This window comes from Papilio machaon, chromosome 23 (genome assembly GCF_912999745.1).
Source record: "Papilio machaon chromosome 23, ilPapMach1.1, whole genome shotgun sequence".
Taxonomy (NCBI): Eukaryota; Metazoa; Arthropoda; class Insecta; order Lepidoptera; family Papilionidae; genus Papilio; species Papilio machaon.
In genome coordinates this window covers 5,913,289-5,931,505 of record NC_060008.1, presented here as the reverse complement: position 1 = coordinate 5,931,505, position 18,217 = coordinate 5,913,289, and the positions used below count along the sequence as shown (strand labels likewise).

The window sequence follows — 18,217 nt, the reverse complement described above, 5'->3', positions numbered from 1 at the left end:
AGCGATGGGCCGGCCACCGCGACAAACGGCTCGTAAAACAACACCGTGATTGTGTCGAGAAGGATCGCTTGGATAATGTAAAGACGAGCGTCTTACAGTTACTCTACGCTAATATGGCAATAGGTTCATGATATGCAAGACGGAGAGCGCGGCCGACACGGGGGCGCTTTTGTACGATGGAAAAGAATAGCCGAAAGTAAAGGAAGGGCCGTCGTAGTGCCCTCCTCCCCCTTGCGGTGCGGCTGCTGCCCTCCGGCAGATGAAACGCCCGACGTGAGGGTTAGGGACAGTAAAACTTAACTAAGGAGCGGGCGTCGCGACGCCGCGCTCGTTGTGCGCGTGTGCGTCACCGAAACTAACACGTAGCTTACACCTAAACGTTAGTAAAAATTTTCTTAACGCATTCAAAATATATATATAATTATCATATAGTATCTATAGCTGATCCTAAAACGACACCGTTAATATAGTACTTGTATAATATACATCTATGTACGTTTTCAAATAACTCTGTGCCTAAAATACGTTTAAGCCGATTTTTTGTTTAAAAGCTCATAGAGGGTTAGAAGTGTTGGCGCGCCGGCGACACAATACAACTACGAGTGACGACGTATTTTGTACCGGGTACGAATCTATCGATTCGTATGTATCTTGTACTTATCGTAAATGCAAAAGGGGGCGGGGCCTCGCTGGTCGGGGGCGGGGCCAGCGCGAGCGAGGGCGGGGGCGGGGCGGCTGGCGGCGCGCAGCCGGCGGCGGCGCAAGCGTCACTTAGTGTAGTAATATACAAAGAGCGAATGATCTCTTAACACTAAACCTTATATATCCGACTCCATACGAAATTACAACGTCTACAGATTTTATTATTACATACATCGCTTCACTTACAATAGAAAAAAAACGATAGAAAAGTGTCACAAGTTCTACAAACAGACGGACGAGCCTCAGCTAAACAAGCGAGCGAGGGAGAAATTATCCATTACGTATAAAGTTGATATGATCAATTTTGAGACCTTACTTTTAGAGACTAACAAATCTTACATTAGAAAGTCTTGTGCCGCGAGAGAGTGCTGAAGCTTGAGAGTACGCAAATTGAACTCTATCTCGATGCAATAGAGCGCCTTTTGCACAACACCGAGGCGAGCCTGTACCGATAGAGACTACGAAATCAATTCCATTGACTGTTTGCGAGAACATTCGAGTGTGACGTCACGCGGCCGTCTTATATGAACAAATACACTGTTAATTAGTTAAATAGCAAAATGGACCGAATGGCGGAGGCGATGAGGGCGAGTTACGAGAGATGAGACAAGACGGCCGCGCAGAGGGCGGGGCGGGGCAGGGAGGGGCGGGGTAAGTACGTGGCGCGCGGGGCGGGGGCGGGGGCGTGCCCGGGGCGGGGGCGGGGGCGCGGCCGGGGGCGGGGCATTACATCGTGCTGTTGTCCCACTCCAGCTGGCTGATGTTGCGGTACTTGTGCTGCTTGCCCGGCAGAGCTGCAACAGACACACTCATACAGTATACAAACTTGACGAATTCAAAATTCTATTTTCTTACATATACACGACGTACGTTCACCGTCGTCGTCGTCATCGTCCTCGGAGTCGTTCCTGTCGCTGTCGGAGTCGGAGCAGGACTCGGCCGAGCTGTCGCCCGCGCGCCCACACTCCTCGCCCACCGCGCCCACCGCGCCCACACTCTGCAACACACGCGCACACAGAGCACACGTAAGTAACTCAGTCTTCGTCTACTAACATAAATAAATAAATATTAAGAAGACTCACATCGTCCATGGGGTTGACGGTGATGGTGAGCGCGGAGTCGTCCCAGGCCATCTCGGCGTCGGGGCGGGGCAGGGGGCGGGCTCGCGGGCCGGGGGCGGGGCGGCGGGCGGAGCGCGCGCGGGCCACGCCCACCGCAACCAGCGCCACCACCGCGCCCGTCGCCACCGCACCCATCACCAGCGCCACGTGGTCTGGAGGGACGACGAATGCGTTACAATTTAATGGACGATTTAAAATCGTAATTTGGGCAATGAGCGGCAGAAATTAACGGCACTGACTGGTTTGGGCGTGCTCGTGTTCGGGGCGCAGGTCCAGCAGGCGCGGCGCGGGCAGCTCGGCGGCGTGCGCGTTGCGCTGCGCGTGTGCGGCGAACACGCGCGGCGCAGTCGCCAGACCCTCCAGACCTTCAGCCGCGTGCGGAACCTGATGACACCACACTCGTTACTGAAAAGCTCCAGAAGACTATTAGAAACCAGATGGCATCATTAGTCGAATGACATCACCTTGTCCCTGGCGACGGCGTCCAGCTTGTCGGCCAGCCCGCTGGGGCGCAGCGCGTGCGCAGTTTCGCCCGACGAGCTAGCTCGGGGATGCACCACAGTCAACTGCGAGTTAACACAAACGCGTCGGTATCAATGAACGATCGGTGAGATGTGCGCAGTCGGGTTGCGAGCACTCACCGTCTGTATGTACTCGTTGCTGGTGAAGCGGCCGTTGAGCTCGGAGCAGGTGAGCTTGAAGACGCGGTTGAGATAGTACGCCGGCTTCTTGTTACTGTACTCGATGGAGCGCAGCACCTGCGGACATACACGACGTGGGAATGATGCGTTCGCGAGAGTACGCCGCAAAGGTAACCGAAGCCAACCTTCTGGTAGTTGTGTACGGAGTCCGCGCCGCTGAGAGTGACGCCGTCGCGGGAGAGCGCGGCGCGCACGTCGCTGGCGGGCAGCACTCCGCCGCGCAGCGCCAGCGCCTCGTGGTCGGGGTTCAGCGCCGGGTACACCGACACCGTGCACGAGTCCAGCTTCTGGCTCGCCGTCTCTGTGCGGAGGAAGGTGTCGTCAGCGAGGGACGTTAGCTCGGTGCCGAGGTCGGGTCGGTGGGCGGAGAGTACGCACCGTGCAGCGTGCCGTGGTCGCGCGCCACGACGCGCACGCTGAGGTCGGCGAAGACGCGCAGGCCGGCGCGGAAGTGCGCGTAGTCTCGCGCCGCGTCGCCGCTGCCGTTCAGCAGGATGCTGGGCGTCTGCGGCTGCAGCACCATCACGTACGACTCCGCGGGCCGCGCCTTTATTATGCGTCCGTTGTCGCACCTGCGGGACGCGAGCCAACGTGAGCATTGCGGAGGTGGAGGCGGTGGAAGCGCGAAGTGAGGTCGAGGGTCGGGCACTCACGTGATGGTGGTGTCGAGGTGCACGTTGCGTCTGCCGGGGGTGGGGAAGGCGCGGGCGTCGCCGTACGCCACTCGCCGCACCAGCGTCTCCACCTCGCCCGCGCCGTCGCCCTCCACCGACACAGACTTCAGATCTGCATTCACAAATTATTACAATTATTTGGAACGAAACCTAGAAGTATCGCATTTCACACAATGTGTAAGATACCGACATAGATCGGGGGCGAGGCTGAGCCCCTCCCGGCAGCGCGCGGCGCAGCGCAGGGCGGCGGCGGGCTGCTGGGCGCCGGGCAGCACGCCCAGCCCCGCCAGCCAGCCGCGCAGGTGGTGCTTCATGTCTCCCTCCGTGCCTGCACATTACAATACAATCCGCTACAAGACTGTCAAAACGCAATACAAATAGGGAAGAACTCCAAAAATTTATCAACTCGTAGACCAATTTCAATAGTTTTGTTCAACCTTGCCAGCAAGCGCCGACGACGAGTGTGGTGTTGATGCCGTGCGCGGGATGCAGCGGCCAGTCGTCGATGACCTCGGGCCCCTTGCCGTCCACCGCGCGGTACGGCTCGCCGTCCACGAACAGCTCCACAGTCGGGAAGCGGATGTTGATGGCGTAGTGATGCCACTCGTTATCGCACACCTACACACATACGTGCAGTCATAAGACGTTGATAGATTATATAAGAGATGAATTTTGGACAAACAAATACCTCCGGTATCTTCCAGCGCCACTCTGCGGGACGGAAGATGTTGAGGTCGCCCTCGCCGAAGTCGCGCCGCAGCAACAAGATCAGCCGGCAGTTGCGCACGAACAGCGCGTAGTGGTGACGGTTCATCTCTGCAAATGTAACAAGGTGTTTATAGAACTCGCGGCTATATACAATTCTAGTAGGTTTCTCTGTGGACATTTTTGATAGTATGAGTACTGACTGTGGTCGTCGGCGAGACAGAGCACGTGCTCTTTGCGGTGCTTGTCCTGGTCGGGGCGCGGCGCGTGTCGCAGCCAGGTGGAGATGGCGAAGCTGCTGCCCAGCGAGTGGCCCAGCACGCTCTCCGGCACCACCGCCGACGTCGTCTCGCCGTCGAACTCGAACATCTCCTCGCCGTCGTGTCCTGAGAGATCGCATTTTTAAATTGTTCCAGGAGCATTCTATGAGCGAACGGTAGAAGTTTCGGGTACCTGATTCTGGTTTCAAGGACTTGGCCCACTCGTTGCCCGCTCCGGGGCTCGGCAGAAGATCGATAGTTTTCGGGTCCAGACCTGAAATCGACATATCAACTAGTGAAGTTTTTTCCTTGAAAATATATAGCTTTTTGACTAAATTGATATTTTGTAATTTTTTGCACAAAAGGTGCAGTGTTACTGACCGCATATGGCGCGCTGTGAGTGCAGCGAGTAGGTGTCGCGGTCGCAGGCTGCGCCGGCGCGCGAGGCCCGCAGCGAGACGAGCGCCTGGATGCGGGTGACGGCCGGGCACCGCTCGTCGCTGGTGCACGCCTCCAGCCGCGCGGCCGGGAACAGCGCCAGCGGGCCCGACCCCGGCGCGTAGTCCACGCGCTCGGCCAGACCTGACACGCACGGATAACTTCCTTATACACTATCCAATAAAATGCATTGTGTTGACGAAATCCTTCCACTGCATGAAAAGCTTTTGTCTCCTTAAAATTACAGTCGAAGATCAATGCAGTTTTATAGATTATGTGTTTTGTTTTAGAAGTGAGCTGCGGGTTATCTTCTTAGGGCATATAGAGCATATTTGCTTCAATCGTCGATCTTGTCGGCAGTACAATACTGGCCACAAGTACTGTTTGATTTAGTGAACGCAACAGCAGAAGTCGAATTCACGAATTATTTAGATACTTGAGGAACTCACCCTTCCATCCGGCACGGCAGGGCTTGTTGACCTTGATGGTGACCATGACGGGCGCGGACTGCATCATGCCGCAGTCGTACGCCACCACTGACAGGATGTGGTTGTGTGACTTCTCGTAGTCCAGCGGCTCCGTGTTGCGGATCACTCCTGATAATATTAACACAATGGCTTAGGACTTAGTTGTTTCAAATTTTCAATCGTTGATAACGCAGTAGCATGTTTTTTTCCTTCTGATAAACTTGCTTAATTTACCTTCATTATCGATAGTGAAGGGCTGGTCGTTGTCGTCGAGGATCTCGTACTTGCAGACGTCGCCATAGTGCGGCGTACAGTCTCTATCCGTGGCCTCCACGCGCACCAGCTCGTCGTACATCTTGCCTTCGTCCACGCTGCACACGTAAGCCGCCTGGCTGAACACTGGCGCGAACTCATTCACGTCCGATACCGTTATGTGTACAGGAACCCTGAGGAAGAAGATAACGCATATATTACACATAGAGATACTTAAACTGAATAAAACTGACTTGATGATCTTAGGTCGAAATACCGACGTCCTTCGACAAGGGTACAAGCTGGCATCTTCTCAGTTGTTCAGGGGGTACGTTCAGAGTGTCGGCGTGTGACTCATGACGTGTTGTCTACTTACGTATTAGAGTAGGAGCCATCGCAGCCGACTGCGGCGATATCAAACTTGTAGTTGCGCCGCTTCTCGCAGTTGAGCGGATAGCGCACGCGCAGCCGCGCTTCGTTCTCGTCTATTACCATGATCTGAGGATACATACAAACCATTTTATATACGGAAAAAGTGCTATGTATTAATAATGTACTAAATAATAAGTTACAAGAGGACAATACAATTTATAATAATACATTCTGGAGATTTTTTTATTTTTGATATATATGTTTATACGCAATTCCATGCGTAATGTGGATCATCATACACCGCTGTTTTTACTTCTGAGATCAGAAAGAAAAGAATGTAATGAGAAATGTGTCAAGAATTGCTCAACCATTTGCAACGATAAATGCTATTTTACGTTACGAAACGTTGTCATGACTTTGTGTCACAGTCATGCGTGCTAGTGCTATATTTTCTATTAACTCTTGCCTGTCGCACCTCGCTTGTTTCGTAGCTATAAATGCTCTGTCTATTTTCATTTTGCCTCTTTTACTTGAACGCCGTAACGAGAAAGGAAGTGGTATTTCATATTCAAGATTTCGTTTCTAGATTGGAGTCAATTTTGTAAATAAATATATATATAGCAATAGAATATAACAATGTAAAAACATATTTAAAGCGCTCTCAAATGGTTAGAGATTAATTCACGAAATTATCAATTTTTCATTACCAATGAAAATATGATTTTTCTTTTGTCATTTATATTTTTTATTTCTTATAAAAAAAGAGCAATCGAGATAACTTTCAATATGCAAATATCAATAGAAACCAAATAGCAGGGTGTTTGAAAATACCTATATGCGAAGCCATTGGGCGGGTGCTTACAACTGTAGAGCGCTAGATTCACCATTTAAAGCACTTTACTGCTTAATTCCAACGTTAAGTAATAAAGGGAGAGTTGTTCATGTTTTTTTATTATGTTTTTTCACTTCCCAAAGTGTTTCCATTACGGAAATTAGCCGACGCGGGAACTGTCCCCCCCCCCCTTTTATTCGGTTACTGCTTTATATCCGAATCTCATTTATCTAAGTATTAGAATGAAATTAATACAACAGATAACCTTATAAAATTAATCTAAATAAGAATAAATAGCAATCATTATTTAATTAAAGTTTTAATGTTAATAAAATGATCTTAAATAGATTATAATGTGGCTTACTGTATCGTCAACGTTAAATATTTTTGTCTATCTTTAAATAGTCGTGAGACGGACCGTTAACTTTTATTGAAAAAAGGAATTTTATACTAAAGTCGGTCGTTATAAAATATTCGGCGATATCCAGCCACGACGACCATTAGCTTTATTAAAGTTAGACTCCAGATTGTGCTTTCGCTTCTCGCTATTCGTTTTTTTTTAATTTCTCTTTCAATAATAATTTATAGTTCATGAACATCGACTCTCAAAATAGAATTTTAAACGATATATATAATTTCTTATGCCACATGTTTGAAAGAAGAAACAAGATAGATGTGATTAGAAATTCATAATTTTTGCCTACACTTTTGGATTAAGGCAGAGTTACCAGTGGATAAAAGAAAAGAATCATAAACAAAAAGTTGCCAACCCTATCTCCATTGTATGCACTGTATGGATGTATTTGTGTTGTGTACATTCGCGCGTCGCAACTCAACTCGTACAAGTTACGCAATCGACCCTCCGGCAGTCGTAATGCAAATACAACCTGCTCCCATACTGAATCGATTCCCCTGTCACATTCGTTTACAATTTATATATTTTAGCGTATGTGATTTCATAGAAATGGTGTTTGTTTAAACTTTGAATGGAATTTCTTTTTAAACCACGCAAAATTAAATTACTTCAGAATAATACGACTTCTCCAGCTTTTTCGCCTTTATTTTCTTTTTAACTAGGCACCTAAGAATATTATCGGGATGTTTAGCAAATAATCCATAATGGTTGGAGTGTGAAAAGCAAAAAGACAATGTCATATTCAAAGGATTTTTGCTTAGTTTAGAGTTGTTAAACAAACTTTCCAGCCCCTCAATTGTTAATTTTTATTGTAAAATTTGTCAAATTATTTGATAATTGACATTATTTTACGATTTTAACAGTAGGTATTTCAAATACTTGATCTAAAATAATTTAACAAAAAAGATCGTATATCAGGCGCTTTTGAGGTAATTTCAGTTACTAGTATGCTGTGATAAGGTAAAATGCAACACTGACCTCGAAAGGCGCCTCCCCATGGTGCTTGTTGTTGAGGATGAGGAAGGAGCAGAGCGGGCCGCGAGCGCGTATGGCTGGTGTCACCTCTACCAGGGTCTCGTTCTCGCGGATCAGCCCATGGTAGCCCTCTTCCGGCTCCGCCAGCTCCAGGTACGGGACGTCTGTAACACAATAACAACTATTATAAAATTTGCTACACTTCATGAAAGTGCTAAGATTATTTAATTTAAATTTCCTTGGCATTTGTCTTGCTGAAGTGAAAGATGAGCAGAAAATTAGTTGAGATAGCCTGTTATACCTACACTTAAGTGTACAAAAACATCTTGTCATATCACAACCTCTCATTGTTTGAAAAAACAAAAAATCACGCAGACAAAAAAATTTTATAGGTTCTCATATAAAAATCTTGTTATAACATCATGATATTCATATTGTGTAGCTAGATATTTCCCTAGCGACGCCACTCTATCGTTACGGGAATTCACTAGGAACAATCACTCGTATATTTAAGTGTAAGACAGTAATTTAAGTGACGAGAGTAACCTTAAGTGTTGGGGGAATACCACAAAGCACTTGAAGTTATTAATATTTGATGTAACGATTAACGAATTATCGGTAGACATGAAACTCATGCACTAAAATGGCTCAAATAACTAATTGAAATAATATATAAATGGTCAACTTAATCAATATTACGAACACTGGTTTAAATACATAAATTATTAGAGTAACTCTCTCATGTTTTACAAGACGTTTTATTTCAAGAAAAAACAAATAAAACGTTCAGTTTTCAGAGCTATAGTAATCAATGTCTCCTCTAACATTGACATCTGTAGGAATAACGATGATGAGTCATGTGAGCGCTCAATAGTCCTGCGGGTATAATCACTTTAGTCCCGTACTCAGCCTCACGTTTTGTATGTCATTTTACTTTTGTGAATTATTAAACATGTTTATATGATTTTCTTGATTGCTGACTTGATTTTACTACACTAAGAAATAAATACGTTATTCTAGCTACAAGCACATTTAACAAAAAAAAAACGTACGGAGACCAGTGTTGAAATTACAGAAAAAAAATGGTAACAGACTAGAAGTGGATTGGAGATTTTGATATAAGGAACCTGTTTAACAAAAAGCATATGTCAGTTATTGCATTGCATTGCAGTGTGCTGTGTCGAGTGCAAGATATGCAAATGTTGGTGCAGCGAGAGATACGCGCTGACGTTTATTTAGAGTTCAATTTACATGATAATAGCTCACAACTCGCAGTTCGCAGCGAGACGTATGTACATCTCCGCTCGCTGCAGACAACGAATTCAACTGTTTCATTGTTCTATCTAATTGGATACATGTAATTTATTCACAACAATTGTTCTTAAAAGCTTACCTGATAGTAATAACACTTACTATAAAGTACCATACATTTATATTTAAGGCTTTGAATTTGTGGTTGGTGCGTTTAAAATTTATAGCATAATAATCCAGTCGTACATTGTGCGTATTTAAGAACAAAAAACTAGAAATATTATTCTAAAACTGAAGAACGCATGAAACTAAACAAGAACCCCGTAAGTTATGACTACCGGCATAAGGAGGAGCATTAGGCCGCCATTACGTGCCGCTCGCCGCCATCTTGATGTCAGATTATGTTCGGCTCGATTTAACGGTTTATTGCGTGCGGCTGCGGTGTATCGCGTACATTTACTCTCTAATGGCTAAGGATTCGAGTTAGAAATGGTACAGAATTAGCGTTATATTCCTACATTATTAGTTATTTATGATATTCAACGGGATTGAGCTATGATGATGAGCTATGATTTTAAACTGGAAAGAATCAAAGAAAACGAAAAGCAAGACTGGCGTGGCATTGACTGATTTTCATAACTTAACGATTCTTAGCTTTTTCTGATATAAATTTTTACTTTAAAAGGATTTAATACTGAAAGTACGTAACATACATGATCTAGCAAACTTAATTTGATTTCTATTCTGTCAGAACAAAAACCGAAGTGTAAAGCGCCGTGAGAGAAAAATTAGGCTAAGAGACAAGCAACGTCGGTTGAAGTTGATTGCTTGCTCCACTCCGCCAACTCATAAAAAATGAAGGCTTTCACGTAATGGATGGAAAGCTTTGGGACGGAACGAGGGGCGAGGGTTGCTATTTGTAGACTTTGACAGAAAATTCTGAAAAAAAGAACATAAATTGAAATGTAACTCTACGTTAACTGCAGTTGGTGTTTTTGGCGGAAAAAAAGATATGAAAAAAACGTTTCTAAATTAAACAATAGCAATCAATATTAGTTAATTGATATGCTTTAAAGTAATTTCCAAAATAATACAGTAAATAACATTATTATGTTTTGGAATACACAAAGGCAATTTGTTAAACCAAAGGGCATAAGTGTGTAACATTATTTGTTTCATTTTCAACATCGTTTCCAATAATGAAAATACCTAAACAAAGAGTTTAGAGTCGCTCGTTATGAGCACAAAGTATTGTCGCCGACAGAGGCTGCGGTCCTGCTATCAGTTGCAAACAGCCGCCTCGTTAGCTTGCGCTCGGACCAATTACCTTTCACATTGTTAATGCTGCTTGAACATAACGCTTCGATTGTTCTTACTTTGCAGTATTTTTATTTGTACCACGTAGCAGTTATGTGAGTTTTCACAATTGATTTGATACACTATAAAACAATAACATAACAACAAATTAGAAGATTGATATTTCTTTTAACTAGTAAGTAACCTTAAAAGAAATTGAATTGCTAAAACTATTGCAAAAAGTATTATAAACTAGCTTTTACGAGCGACTCCGTCCGCGCGGAATAAAAAAAATGCACACAAAATAAAAAAGTTCCTATGTCCGTCTCCTAGTTCTAAGCTACCTCCCCATCAATTTTCGACTGATCTTGAGTTATAAATAGTGTAACTAACACGACTTTCTTTAATATATATAGATAACTAGCTTTTACCCGCGACTCCGTCCGCGCGGAATAAAAAAAAAAAAAAAAACGGGGTAAAAATTATCCTATGTCCTATTCCTGGTTCTAAGCTATCTGCTCACCAATTTTCAGTCAAATCGATTCAGCCGTTCTTGAGTTATAAATGGTGTAACTAACACAACTTTCTTTTATATATATATATATATATAGATAGATAATAAGTTATATGACATTTTAAATGTCAAGCAGACAAGGATTAGGAAATACCACCTGTTATTTAAGTTTGATTAAAGCGTGCACGTAATTGTAATTTAAAGCTCGCTACATATTGAGCACAAAAACGAGGTTAGCTCGTAATTTAGAAACTACTTTAGCTCGGCGTTCAGTTCAGTAAATTTGTAATAAGATCAGAATGTTGTATTCAAATTGAAATTATAAATTATTCCAATACTATTTATTAGTTTAGTTCATGAAATGTTTTACGATTGGATTGCCAAGAGAACGCATCCTTTATAAAAATTTCTTAATAGGTACATATTAAGTAAAAGAAGTTAAATTAAATATTATCACGAAAATAATCACATTATTTTCACTCTTTAATTTACTTGGGCTAACCAACTAACAACCTTAGATCATTAAGTATATTGCTATCAAACTTTGTTATTCATGAAACGTTTTCTCGTTACAAAACTTGGGTATTACTTATAAACTATTTAAATTAGCTAAGAACATCTTTCCGCAATCATTTTGAGTTCCTTTAATACTGAGGAAATCTCCAGGCGCGACTCGGATCCTGCTATTACAAGAGTATGCTTCCGCGACCTAATCAAAAAGATATTACGAGAGTTATCCTCTCAGATATTATAAAAGAAAATATTGCAAAAGGGAAGAGCACTTAAAGCTTACAATATTGAATGCAAAAATCTTTTAGAAAAAACACGATGTCAGACGATGCAAGAATTTAGTAATCTTCTAAATAAAATACACTTGCAAAAAGCAAACAACATGGTTCTCATGGAAGTCTGTGCTTCACTTCTTTTATGCTTCAAATAGTATTGATACCTGAACATACTTAAGCTGTGAACATATACGTATATTCATGATCATTAGTGTCCAGTATATGGTACGTATACATTGACCACTACTTGAGGCTGATTCACATGCGCTTACATCATTTTAATTGGAGTTTAACACGCCTTACTGCTTTGCTGCCTCGCGCTTCTTAATTGGAACTTGGATGCATATGTGTTTTCATTTAGCTCAATTTATGATAAAAAAGACCAGTGGAGAATTTTGGGTACGCAGTCAAAATATGCTTCTTTAATTTATATTAAATAATAATATTAATAATTTTGGGTATAATTTAACCCAGGCAGTAAGAAATGTTTTATTATAGATAGGTAAAGATGATACATAAATTAAAAAAAATAAAATTGAAAATAATATACGTTAAATAAAAGTAAATGAAACAAATTGTGGTGTAACAGAAAATTTGTTAGAAACAAATCGAATGAGCGCAAAAGTTGAAGATGTGCTTCTGAGAACTGCGAAATATCATTAAAAGTTTGTTCTGAACATTCGACGACTCAATAACAAATTGGAATGGTCTTCGCAAAACTCGAGCAAAAGCGGATATTACATTTTATATACAGATTTGATATAATCGAAATGGCCGACATGTGATATATTTTTATTTAATTTTGACTATTTAGAGATACACCATTCATACATCCAATGTATATGAAAACGATGATGAATGAAAATATAATATTTAAATTGATCTTTTTATTGCTCAGTTTTAACGGACTGTACAATTCCCAGCATTTCTACATGAAATTTTTCTAGAAATCATGTACTAAAAATAAATAAAATTGTGTTGTATCGAAGTCAAAGAGAAGGCGGATTTATTGAGACATCTGTTCCTCGTGTCTAGTGTTGGGGGAGGAGAAATAGACTCGTGTTTCTCGTACATTGAAACAATCGTGTTATAGACGAAGCAATCCCAAACAAAAGTCTGTATTCACTCAATATTGTGTTCGCATTAGATTCTTGTTGTATAATAAACAGTTTACCTTATTTATGACTAAATTAGCTATAACGTAATTAAAAAAATACATGATTTCAGCGAGATCCATGCAGCCCTCCTGGAGATACCTTCTAACAAACATCTATCGACCCATCTACCCAACCAAAAAGGCCACATTCGCTTTTAACCTGTTAGTAAAAAGTAAGATGATTTGTTGTCTTAAGTCCAAGTAGAGCATACGTAATTTTTAGTATACATTACAGACATAACAGGTGTTTGTGTATGATATTTCAAATTAATCCCAAAAATGAAATGTTTTTAATACCGGTGTTCTTTGTTAACAGAAAGAATTTAAAAAGTATAGCAAAATTTTAAAACTTGAAATAGCGTTGTTTGTGGCGGTATAAAAGTTTTCTAACAATTCGGCTTCTCGTAATATTTCATAGCAAACTACTATCCGTTTAAATATTCAAACGGGACTCAGTCGGTATATCATGCGAGAGGAGAGTGGGGGGTGTTCGTACATCATGTCAGTTGAAGCTCCCCGGTAAGTCTCGCCCACTGCCACTCCAATAAAACTCACAAGTCCCATATTTAACGTGCAAGTCGCTTAGAGATAGTTCAGGAGTCCATCACTGCCCCTTCTCTGACTGTAATCTAGGTTCACTTAGGTAGGACTTCACTTCGTTCCCGTGGCGCCCGCCATAATGCGTTAGAGGGCAGTCAGATTTTAGTGGGTATTCCGGTCACCTTCTGTGACCGGCGAGTCCCACACTCCCTACGCCATTGCACAGCCCGGCTTAGGCGTGCGTAAACGCATTTCCTGACTATAAAAAAAAAAAAAAAAGGTAGGACTTCACTTGCGGTCGCCTGCTTCTAGAAATTACCCGAGCAAATGCAGATTTACCGGAGATTTCAAGATTGTTTCACGAAAAAGAAAATACTTTCGTATTTTATTTTACGTCTCAATTTTGTATGTAAAGTAGGTGACCCAAATTAAAAAAATCTAGTTCGTGTTTTATATTTTTGACTTTTAGAATGAAATTTTTGTGAAAATTACAAATAAGAACATTTTATAATGTAGATATTAAAAAATAAGTATGTTCATTTAAACGTATTTTAGTTCTAAAGTACACAATTAAACGTTTGCCACAATGTCTTTTCCCCCGACACTACTCCGCGCTAATCTTTTGACAACTTTCTGGTCCTTCGAGCCGGATACTAAGCCCCACCTTAGTCACCGCATTACCGGCTAATCTTGACAACTTACTTAAAACAAGCTTTCACTTAAACTTTATTACAGTAGTATGGATTTAGAAATTGCTTTTAGTATTTCCTCCTATGTTTTACTGCCGTAATGACTAAAAAGAACATATCTATTTCCTTTTATCTCACGGTTTTATTTAAAAAGAGCTTTTTTCTAAAGCAATCTCTTTTACCTTAAATTGAGCTTTATCCATAAATAAACATGACAATTAACCTCAAAATTTGTAGCTCTACTTACGCGGGATGGAAACATAATAAAGTTAGGGCGCGCACGTAACGGCCGCGTCGCGCCCCCGCGTCGTCTCCGACAAGTTATCGTTTCATTACGACATAATGGAGGAGATAGATAAATAACAAATTACATTTTCTTACCAATTACTCTTCAAAAGAATCTTAAAACTGTTTAAAAGTAAATTTACGTAAATCACAAAAAATACATCTTGTGAAGAATCCAGAAATACTTAACTTATGTTAGAAGCAATGTATACTATATGTAATCAATTTTAGTATACATAAGTTTACAAATTGTTTGAATAACGGATAGAACATTAAAGTAAAGTGAGGTAAAAAACTAAATTCCCCTGACTCTGTCCCGCACGCGATGCTAAAAACATTTCCATGTTCCCCGGCCCAGCGGAACAAAACAAATGGATAAAGTTGAAGTTTGTGGAGTTTGCAGAGTCCGTTGCCTCCCTTAACAGATGATCGGCTCCGAAACACGTAACTAAATCCATTTGGTGGCTATCGCCTCTGATCTGGAAATAGAGAGATTTTGTGTAACAAATAACTTCGGTCTTGTATGGGAAACATTTTTCTAAATATTCCATAGCCTAAATAGAAATAGTTATCATGATTTATCCACAATGATCGCAAAAGGATCTCTGCCAAATCTCTGGCTAATAGTTAACACCCTTTAGCTTGTATCGCACAAAGCACAGCCTTACCTTTATACCTTTCCGTGTAACGTCGCAGCGGTCGCTTTCAGCATTTTGTATCACATAAAAAGGCCTCCAGGGAATGTCGGTACGCGACATTACGTAAGGTAAATTATTTCGTATGACATTTAAAATTCTTTTCCGCTCTAATACAGGATGTTTAAGAATACCTTTTAATGTTTTGAACAATAAAATATTCATATCTAACTAATATTATAATGCGAAAGTATAGATAGATGTTTGTTGACACGTAACTGTAAATTGGTTGAATGGATCTTTTCAACTACCTTTTTTCTGAAATTTAGGTGACAGAATACAGTCTGTAGTAACACATAGGCTACTATAGATTCAGTTTTATTCGAGTTGTCGATTGTTTACTCGACTTTTTTTGTCTGTTTTGTGGTTGTTATGAAGCTGACAATGTTTTTTTCATATCTGTAAATTATTTCTTTATATTACGAGTAACATTATTTCATTGTCTTTCATTTAAAACTACAAGCTCAAGCTGCCGCGTCGTTCATTTTAAAATTCTTGATCCGAGTGCGAGGCGACACAGTCGGGGACACAGGAGCGGGGGGGGGGGGATTAGGACGTTTTATTACATTTCTTGGAACTCAAGCGGAGTATAATTTAATTTCTAAATTGCTTTGCTTCTCTTCGTAACTCTTCTCACAATGTTTTTAATTGATATTAACTTTGACGTTTAATATTTAAAAACAACATAGAATAAACAGTTGAAATTATGAAAGCTGTCTTTTAACAAATATGTTAATTAATTTTGAAATACTGCTGTTTGAATATCATATGTGTGTCATATTAATTTAGTTATTTTACAAAATGTTTAAGAAACAATTTTGGCTTCAATCGAATCAAGCCGAAATCGTCGTAATGTGGAAGTTAAAACGTATAACACTGTAACCTTAACGAATTCCACCCTCAACCTCGCTCTATGTGGCAGATTGTGAAGGGGTGAATTAGGCAAAAACGCGACGTGACGGAGGAAATTGATTCGAATTGCGGGACGTGCACACTCACGTCTGATAATGGAAATACGTTCAAGTGACACACACACTCAGACAAAACGTGAAATTACTTCGACTTGTCTTCTGTGTTTGTGTGGTATTATACAGGTAGAGCGGGTCTAATGCTGCTGCGGGTTCTACCACCATTAACCGTAGATTTTACTAATATTATAAACGCAAATGTTTAGATGGATGGATGTGTTACAAGGTATCTACAGAACGGCTGCATGAATCTCGGTGAAATTTCTTATATATGTAAAACACAGTCTGGAAGAACACATAGGCTACTGATTAAGTTTTTTTATTCCGCGCGGACAGAGTTGCGGGCGACAACTAGTATGGAATAAATACCATATAATGACAATGTTAATTCTCAACATATTAACAAAATAACGTGTACAAGTTAACGATGTTTATCAGAGGCAGTAATGACCGACAATATGACGGTCATCAGTATAACGAGTGTGACACACTGAGTTTGACATTTGTGTCAGCTCAGCGTGGCGAGGGTTAATTTAAAAGTTTTTAACAGCGCTCGTTAACCCTCCGACTGCTGCGGGCTTATGGTTTGTTTAATGATGGTCTGGGTGACGTTAAAGTCTGCATTACATAACATATAATAACTTTGTAGCTGAAAAAAAGTAACAAAACTACAAAAACATCCGTCTTTTTATAGATTCCACATTTAAATCGATAGCCATTTTAAAATTAAGTAAAATAATTTTTCTCAAAAATCAGAAAAGAAATGTATAACATATTCCAAATATGAAATATGTGTAAAATATTCCTGTAAAATTTTTCTTATGAATAATTTGAAATAAAGTGAAGGGATTTACCGCAGGCCGAGGCGAGGTCGAACCTTTTCGGCTAAATTCTTTGACGGGATAACAAAGAAAAAAAAACCGTCCTCGAGACAGACCGAGGTATTAGGTGAAATGAAATACACGAGCAGCGACCGTGTGATTGGGATTTACTGATGTTTTATATATTAATGCACATTTAACTATTTTGAACGTTAGAAAATGCGGTTCTCTTGAGGCTGGCACTTAATTCTAACATCACTCAACAACAAAATCGTCAAAGACAATAGAAAACTAAAAGTAAAAAGATAGTTTAAAATCATATTATTTTTAGATATTTCTTATGCTCTAGGAATAAAATAATTGTTACAATTTAATGAAAAATAACTCGTCAGAAATGCAATTACCCTCCTCAAAGAGCCGGGTAACAAATCTCATAACACGATCTCCGGCGGATCAGTGCCCGGCCCGCGCAGGGTAATGACATTTTAAATAACTTCATCGTCTCGTTTGTCACAGATAAATACAATGAAGTGGATTAAAGACTAGTGTATAAGAAAACTCTTGCTTCATAGTTTTTAACCTTAAACTTACATAAAAGTCTATTAAATCATGTTTTTATTTAAAGCAAATATATTTACTAGTTACGTACTTACGGGTTTAGTTTTGGGACTCGATTTATTGGTTTTTAAATATCCCTTATAAGCATCACGTAGAGGATAACGTTTAAAGTGTAAACCACTAAAGTCTGTCTTAATTAATAAATACAAATCGCCTAAACATTATGCACATGGATAGTTTTACTGCACGTCTTACACAGTACAAGACATGTAGAGGCAACATTAAACGTGTGTAGTTAATCAGCTCTAAGCCGGTTCTGAAGTTCAGGCCACATAGACTGGAACCATTGAGCTACGGCTCAACAACTATGTGAGTAGACAAGTCGCGAGCTGCTTCTTAACCAGTTCTCAAATCTAAACGCACATCATAACTATAAGCAGGCACAAATTAAGCTGAACTGTGCCGGTTCACTGATCTGCTTCACTTGAATCTTGAGCTGATCTTCAGATGATCAATTTTAGTTGAGTTATCCACGGCAGCATCGCTCACGTCTTATGCAAGTAGATTAGTAAATCATTTTTGTTTGTGTTCATAGATGGCGTTAGCTTGTACAAGTCATTCACAGAATGCTTTGAGTAAATGCCATTATTTTACCTTTGTATAGGAAGTGTTGGACGCATATTTAAACATCAGAAGGGATGTTGTGATTTAAAATTCTCAAGTAATAAGGCACTTTGAACCCTCA

At 41.0% G+C, this 18,217-nt stretch overlaps 1 protein-coding gene across 1 annotated transcript in view; it reads right to left on the bottom strand.

Annotated features, from left to right (window-relative positions):
• Nucleotides 1-1,384: 1,384 nt before the first annotated feature.
• LOC106707757 (calsyntenin-1) overlaps nucleotides 1,385-18,217 on the bottom strand; it is a 102,077-nt gene continuing 85,244 nt past the window's right edge. Inside the window, exons 2-20 of the mRNA XM_045683843.1 lie at nucleotides 7,918-8,078; nucleotides 5,697-5,818; nucleotides 5,303-5,514; nucleotides 5,051-5,197; nucleotides 4,545-4,745; nucleotides 4,357-4,437; nucleotides 4,107-4,289; nucleotides 3,887-4,014; nucleotides 3,636-3,816; nucleotides 3,389-3,526; nucleotides 3,178-3,310; nucleotides 2,903-3,096; nucleotides 2,650-2,825; nucleotides 2,465-2,581; nucleotides 2,288-2,389; nucleotides 2,063-2,207; nucleotides 1,785-1,975; nucleotides 1,573-1,699; nucleotides 1,385-1,496 (exon numbers count right to left, since the gene is read on the bottom strand). Of these exons, the coding sequence (XP_045539799.1) occupies nucleotides 1,429-1,496; nucleotides 1,573-1,699; nucleotides 1,785-1,975; nucleotides 2,063-2,207; nucleotides 2,288-2,389; nucleotides 2,465-2,581; nucleotides 2,650-2,825; nucleotides 2,903-3,096; nucleotides 3,178-3,310; nucleotides 3,389-3,526; nucleotides 3,636-3,816; nucleotides 3,887-4,014; nucleotides 4,107-4,289; nucleotides 4,357-4,437; nucleotides 4,545-4,745; nucleotides 5,051-5,197; nucleotides 5,303-5,514; nucleotides 5,697-5,818; nucleotides 7,918-8,078 (2,807 nt within the window). The 3' untranslated portion in view covers nucleotides 1,385-1,428. The remainder of the gene's footprint in view (nucleotides 1,497-1,572; nucleotides 1,700-1,784; nucleotides 1,976-2,062; nucleotides 2,208-2,287; nucleotides 2,390-2,464; nucleotides 2,582-2,649; nucleotides 2,826-2,902; nucleotides 3,097-3,177; nucleotides 3,311-3,388; nucleotides 3,527-3,635; nucleotides 3,817-3,886; nucleotides 4,015-4,106; nucleotides 4,290-4,356; nucleotides 4,438-4,544; nucleotides 4,746-5,050; nucleotides 5,198-5,302; nucleotides 5,515-5,696; nucleotides 5,819-7,917; nucleotides 8,079-18,217) is intronic.